We start from the raw sequence: 7,088 nt of genomic DNA on the forward strand, positions 1-7,088 counted from the left end.
GGGTTGGAGTCGAACCTGGGCTTCTGGCAAGGACTGAGCCCACGTGGGGCACGTGCTCTACCAGGGAGCTACAGTCGCCCCTCAAGAAATACTTCTTGATGCTGAACGTTAAAAACAAAGCTTGAAATTACACCATTACGTCCTGAAATATTCATAAATATAATAAACAATGCATTTTTACATCAACTGATGTCTTCAAAAGGTGTGCAAAGATACAGCTGAGCAAGTTTTCACAGTGTCTGCACACCCAAATGACAAACTCTTCTCTTATTTTTGTTTTCTTTACATATGTTATGTCCAGTTTTAGAGATATCTGAGATATTTCGGCCTTCAGCCCATTACGATGAAGGTCCATGAGTTTGAGCTGGAGCTGCTCTCAGCGGTGGAAACGTATAAATATCCAACTCTTTCCAGAAACAGCGTCCCTGTCACTCTGGGTAACCTACAGAACGAGCTGTCACATGTCGTTATTTGATCTGAATCTTCAGTAGAGAGTAAGAGCTCACTGCAGGACTGGAGGCAGGAATCTCAGAGATACATATCTTTCAAACCTAGAAAAATGAAATCTGAACTATTTCCACCGACAGATACCACAAGAGGCAAGTGAGATTTCTTTTTTTTTTAAATGTAATTTGGATTAACTGACCCTTTAAATGTTCTAGTGTTTGCCAAACCGACAGCAGGGGAGCGGCTCTGAGGAGTTTAACCTCCATGGGAATTTACTTCTGAGCTCACAGAGGCAGCGTCAGGTCAGGAGTCCGCCTCCTCCGCCTCCTCCGCCCTTCAGCACTTCCTATTAATTAAAGCTGTTGAGCTTTGAGCCCCCCCCCAGTCTGCTGCTGCGAGGCAAAACATAAAGCTCCCATCAATTCCCTCAGCGTGTCTCTGCCAGGTGCAACAAGATTCATTCTTAATTGAAAACGCCCGACCGACTGCAATCTCAAAACGGGATGATTGATGGATCGAGCCCCGGAGCAAGATGGCGTCCCGCCGACGCCCCGCGAGGAAGACCGCCCCTCTCCTCACGAGGATCCGAGCGCCGGGCAGAGTTCATTTGGCTACTCAACGAGCTGAATGAGCGCAAGCAGCCTGGCAAATTGAATTCTCACTTGTAGGCAAGGTCTTTCTGCATTTCGCGGGACAATTCTTTCGAACCGACTCTAGAAAGATCCGGTCATCAAGCTGCCTGTCTGCGTGTCCGTCCCTCCGTACGTACGTTTCCGTACGTATTTCCTGTTCATCCATTCATTAAGCTGCACATTTGAGATTTACCAGCTGTACTTCAACATGGCACAAACCCGCTCCACATCTTCATCAGCAGTCGTGTAATGTCTGTTTTACTTCCCACCATTCGGACATTTCATGAGAATTAAAATACACAAGTACACAGAAAGGTGGAGGGCGTGTAATATTGCTCAGTGGCGGCTGGCGAAAAATATGCTACGTGATGCTGTGCCATATTCTGTTTTTTTTAAGATTATTTCTTGGGGCTTTTTCACTTCATTTCAGAGTGACAGGGAGTGGCTGCAGAATACCAGTCCTCTGTGAAATAGTAATTATTTCGTGGCGATATTAAAAGGTTCAGGCTTTCTCACACAAACACACGAGCAACACGTCGCACAAAGTCTCCATTTGCATTTGAAACTCAACTTTACTTATTCATCAACACCAGTGCCCTCTGTGCAGCGATGTTCACTCTTGCCAATAAAGCTTGGCTGAATTATCCATGTGTGCACTGGTGTTCACATGCGATACTACTGCTGCGTGTCGCCGTCTGCAGACACGCCGCACCCCAAAATAACTTAGAGAAGGCCCTCAAACCATTCAATATGCAAGCTACTGTAAAAGGTCAGCACACTCACACAACCTGGGTAGAGTGAGACGGAGGAAGAGAGCTCTCTGGGTGACGTTATCTTCAGCCTACAAGTGTTTTTTTATTTTATTTACAGCTCACAGAGACGTGATACGACTAGTGTCTGGCTTATTTTTGATATCTAGTGTTGGTAAAAGAACGTCTGTTTTGTTGAGTTTCCTCCTGTTGAAAGGCTCTGAGTGAGTTGAAGATGGGTCTGAACCGGGAGGAGGACACATGGAAGAACCAGCGTTATGCCGGTGTTATTGTTTTCTCTCGACCTTTATTGTGCCATCATTACATTATTACATCATCCATCTCGGACAATGTCTCGCACCCACTCCGTGGCTTGTTGATGAATCACAGGAGCACTTTCAGTGATAGACTCATTCTCCCAAAATGCACCACAGAGCGCCACAGGAAGTCATTCCTGCCTGTGGCCATCAAACTTTATAACTCCTCCCTCTAAGTGTCTGACACCACACACACACACACACACACACACACACACACACACACACACACACACACACACACACAGAGCGGGTCCTGCAGACGGATGAGTGCTGTTTGTCGGGGTCCTGAAGCCTTTCTCAGTAGCAAATCTTCTTCTGCCACCACAAGGCCAATTTAATATCTGTTCTGGTGCTTTAGATCATGTCACATGACCTTCATCAGCAGATGGGATGTAGCACGAGGTATCTGGTGGTGGGTTTGTGTCAAATAGACACATAAAGCTGGGTATTTAGCATGGATCTCGGTCCCCAGTATTGTATTGTATTGTACGCCTTGCTGTGTGTAACACCACCTGCCCTCCAAAGACAAAAATAAAGTTCTATACAGCTGATATACTAAAATATACTGTATATTTACATAAAATGTGATCGTGTAGCCTACCTTTCAATCCATTTTTTATTTATTGTTTTAATTTTAATTTCTTGATTACTTTATATTTTATTTAAGCACTCTTTCGTCCTAAGTGTACTTGTGTCATGTCTTCATAATGTAAGATTGTAATGGTCATTAAAAGGAAAATGACTGCCTATTCTGTTAATGTAGATGCCAGAACTGTTTCACAATGGTCTGGCCTCATGATGTTTGGCGCGTCTGCAGACACACACACACACACACAACACACCACACACACAAACACTAAACCCACACAACCCACACCCATCACACACACACACACACACACACACACACACACACACACACACACACGCACATCAGAAGCCTGTTTTAAGTGGTTTCATATGCTCGAAGCCCGTTTCACACCGTTGCACACGGTTCGGTTTTGAACGCGCCCCCGTTAGCTTTGCAGAGCAGTGCCGTGTGCACGAGCACGAGGCGTTGCAGAGGTTAGCAGTCCGCGTGGACACAGCTACGCGTTTCTCCCGTCTTCTTGCCAAGCTAACCGGAAGCTACTGTAAGACATTACCTGTATTTCCATAACGGAACGCACCTGCTGTTAATTGGTAGCTGATTGATCCGTGTCAGGCTGCCAGCTGTGGTCCTTCAGTCCCTCATTAACAGTAAGTGTCTGTCCTCGTGCTGTCCTCCTGCCCACTGCACAACCTTTGGTTTTTCTCGGTCCAAAAAAACAAAATTAAAAAATGAAAAAAAACTTTTTAATATAGTTTGTTTTTTGTCACGTTTCTTCTGCGCGTTTTTAAGCTGCTCCCGTCATTTTTGTCACTTTTTTTCAACTTTTTTTTTTTTTTCTCAAATGTGACTTCAAAGAAAGCAGTAAACTGATAATTAACTTTGCATTATTTTTTGGACATTTTGGTTGATTAAAACCCAAATTTCTGATTTGAAAATGGGTCAAATTTGACGCCAGGACACCAGGAGGGTTAAAGAGCCTCTGTTGAGTTCAAATGACGGTTTGAGTTACTTGTTTACACAAAGGTAGTTTCAGCAGGAAGAAGGGGGGGGGGGTCTGATGTGATGTGGAAAGGGCTGAGTCCGCCATTTTAGGCTCTGTAACATAAATATATGTGTAGTTACAGGCAGCTAGAAGTAGCTACATAGCATGGAGCAGCTCCACACACCACCGCAGTTAAAGCTAATGTCAAAATGTATTTCTGAGGACTGAAATGCAAACTTTAGATCGGGGGTCTTCGATGTTTTAAGCCAAGGACCCCTAATCTGAGAGAGAGATGGAGACAGAGCAGGGACCCCCAACTAGCTACATTGTTGTTCAAAATTTACACTTTTGACACACCAATAACTGTGCAATATTATTTTCATAATGTCAACCATATTTTCTTACTATTTTATATACAGTATGTATATACTGTTTACACAACCCCCTTACCTTTTTTTGTTCCATGTTATATTTTATCTTGTTGACACTGTGAAGGTTTTGCTTCCACCTCGTTGCACAGGTTCTGCACATGTGCATAATGAACATAAAGGCATTTTATTCTGTTCTAAATGTGAATATCTTCTAGTCTCTCTCTCCTCTGGGACAGTGTGAGTATCTTTGAGTTGGGGACAAAACAAGATATTTGAGGACGTCATCTTGTTCTTTTGGGGCAATGCTGATCCATATTTTTCACAATTTTCTGATATTTTACAGACCAAACTACTCATCGATTTAACCAAGAAATAATCAACATAATTGCACCTAGTTGAGTATTGTACTTAAGTGCAATTCTAAGGTATTTTTACTTTATTTGAGTCTTTTCTTTTCATGCCACTTACTACTTCTACTCCGCTATTTCAGAGAGAAATATTCTACTTTTTACTCCACTACAGTCATCCGACAGCTTTAGTTACTTTACACATTAGGATTTTTGCACGCAAAACCTCTGTAGTTTATAAAATCTGATGTTTTATTATAAATGAAACTACAATACAACGGCCTTCAAGTCCAGCTGAAATGATGAAACAGAACTGCTTTTATTTTTCGTTTCCGGTTTCTAAAATGTGAGAATTTTTTAAAAGAACTGAGTACTTTTACTTGAAATACTTGTTGAAAGAATGAAGTACTTTTGCTTAAAATACTTTAGGTACAATTTCCTGATGATACTTACATACATTTGTATGTATTTGAGTTGTAACAGAGTATTTCTGCAGTGTGGCGTTAGGTCTTTTACTGCAGTGAAGGATCTGAATACTTCTTCCACCACTGGTTGATCTTAAACGGGGGTCTGCGGTCTCGTTTGTGTCTTTTTAGGATCTCTTGATGAAAAGAAGTTTGGGAACCACTAGACTCTGGGGTGTCAGCTGTAGTCGAGTTTTTATGGAGACGTTGCTCCTCTGCCTCGGATGTGTACCTGCCCCCCCTGCTAGCTGTTGACGATCTGTTTGCTCTCCCTGTTTCCACCTGTCCAGGTGCGATATTTGAGGAGAACGCCGTGAGGGACGATGAGGTCTTCCAGCTCGCCGTGTCCGACCTCAGTCTGAGCGACGACGTCCTGCAGAGCGAGAAGATCACTCACTCCATCAAACTCATCGAGCCCAACAACCCGTTCCAGGCGGTGCAGGAAGGTAAGGGCGCTGTGGGAAGCCTCTCCATGTGGTGTACACCGTACATATGAGGGTCTGTGTGTTTGGGATGCTTCCAGGTTTGATGAGCTGCTTTTTTCTCAGATTCGGGTTTGTTATTGTTGCTGCGGCGTGTGTGTGTGTGTATGTGTGTGTTATACAGTATGTGTCCTACTTGGATTGGCTTGTTAATGTTGGTTTTTGCTAATTCCGTCTCTTGGTGGAGTATCCCCACGGCTAATGACCCGGGTATCGACCGCCTGAACTCTGTTTACATCCCGGGCTGCCGCCTGCTCTGGTTCTGCTCTCCGAGGACGCTGTTGATCTTTTGATGCTGCGTGCTGAGCCCCTCCTTCGTCTTCTTTTCCCTCTGTCTTATCGTGTCCTCCAGGACTGGTTGTCTCTCTATCACTCCCTTCCCTGGCGGTCTTTCTCTCTGGTGCTGGGCCCTGGTTTCGTCCGTGCAGACGAAGCTAGGGGGAAGCGCTGAGCTGACCTGCGTTGAGTCCAGCTGTCCTTTTCTATGGAAGAGGCTTGTAGGCCTCTTAGCTTTAAAAAGAGCTGATTCAGAATAAGGCTGCATGATATGAAGGAAAACATGCAATAACGTTGCTTGTGATAAATCAACTGATATTACAGGGCAATCAATCAGCTTGTTGAATTTAAAACAAACAAAAGCTAATGTCCAATATTTTTTTATTGAACAAATTGAACATTGAGTTGAACATAGACGCACCTTTTCTTCATCAACCACAAAAAATCTGGCTCTTTCTCAATGGGTTTATTGTTCATGGCAATATTGTGATGTGTTGTGGTATATTGTGATATGTTGTGATATATTGTGATATATTGTGGTATATTGGATATGGTGTTGGTATGGTATAATAATTGTGATAGTTTGGTCTGGTTATATTGTGGATATATGGCCGCGCTGCCATATTGCCACGACCTAATGTTGTGGTATATGACTATTTATATGTTGATGAGTGATTATTGTGATATTGTTGTATTATTGTGTATATTGATATTTGTGGTATATTGTGGAATGTGTTGTGGATATTGCGGATATGTTGTGGTATATTGGTGATATGTTTTGGTGATATATGTGTGATTGGGAATGTGGTTATATTGCATCTGTTTGGTCTAATGGTGATATGTGTGTGGATTATTTTATATTGTGGATATATATGTGGGTATGTATTATGTGGTATATAGGATATTGTGGTATATTGTGATATGTGTGGTATTTTGTGATTTTGTGGTATATTGGGATGGTATTTGTTGGTATAGGCGAGTATGTTGTGGTATATTGGGTGATGTTGTGATATATGTGATATATTGTGGTTAGATTGCGATGAATGTTGTGGTATATTGTGATATGTTGTGGTTATGGATGTGTTGGGTATATTGCGATGTGTGTGGTTATATTGTGAGATATTTGTGGTTATATTGCGTGTGTGTGGATATTGCGATATGTTGGGTATATGCGAGATTGTTGTGGTATATTGCGATATGTTGTGGTATATTGCGATATGTTGTGGTATATTGTGGTATATTGTGGTATATTGCGATATGTTGTGGTATATTGTGATATGTTGTGCAGCCCTAATGCAGAATGAAGTGTTTGAGGTTCATGGTGAAACCACATTGATGACAATGAGGAAGTTCATGCTGCGTGAAATGCTAATTGTTTTAATACAGATAACGAGGATGAGGATGTCGTGTGTGTGTGTGTGTGTGT

At 42.5% G+C, this 7,088-nt stretch overlaps 1 protein-coding gene across 2 annotated transcripts in view; it reads left to right on the forward strand.

The window, feature by feature from the left end:
* The window catches only part of grid1b (glutamate receptor, ionotropic, delta 1b), a gene marked incomplete at its 3' end in the record, with an annotated part of 390,408 nt that overhangs the window by 25,470 nt on the left and 357,850 nt on the right, over positions 1 to 7,088 (forward strand). The window contains 2 exon segments of one of the 2 annotated variants that reach the window (XM_032501838.1): positions 3,199 to 3,387; positions 5,195 to 5,350. Coding sequence is in view for 1 of the 2 variants with exons in the window: in XM_032501836.1 (XP_032357727.1) it covers positions 5,195 to 5,350 (156 nt within the window). 2 annotated transcript variants of the gene reach the window in all.

Source organism: Etheostoma spectabile, chromosome 21 (assembly GCF_008692095.1).
Source record: "Etheostoma spectabile isolate EspeVRDwgs_2016 chromosome 21, UIUC_Espe_1.0, whole genome shotgun sequence".
Classification (NCBI taxonomy): Eukaryota; Metazoa; Chordata; class Actinopteri; order Perciformes; family Percidae; genus Etheostoma; species Etheostoma spectabile.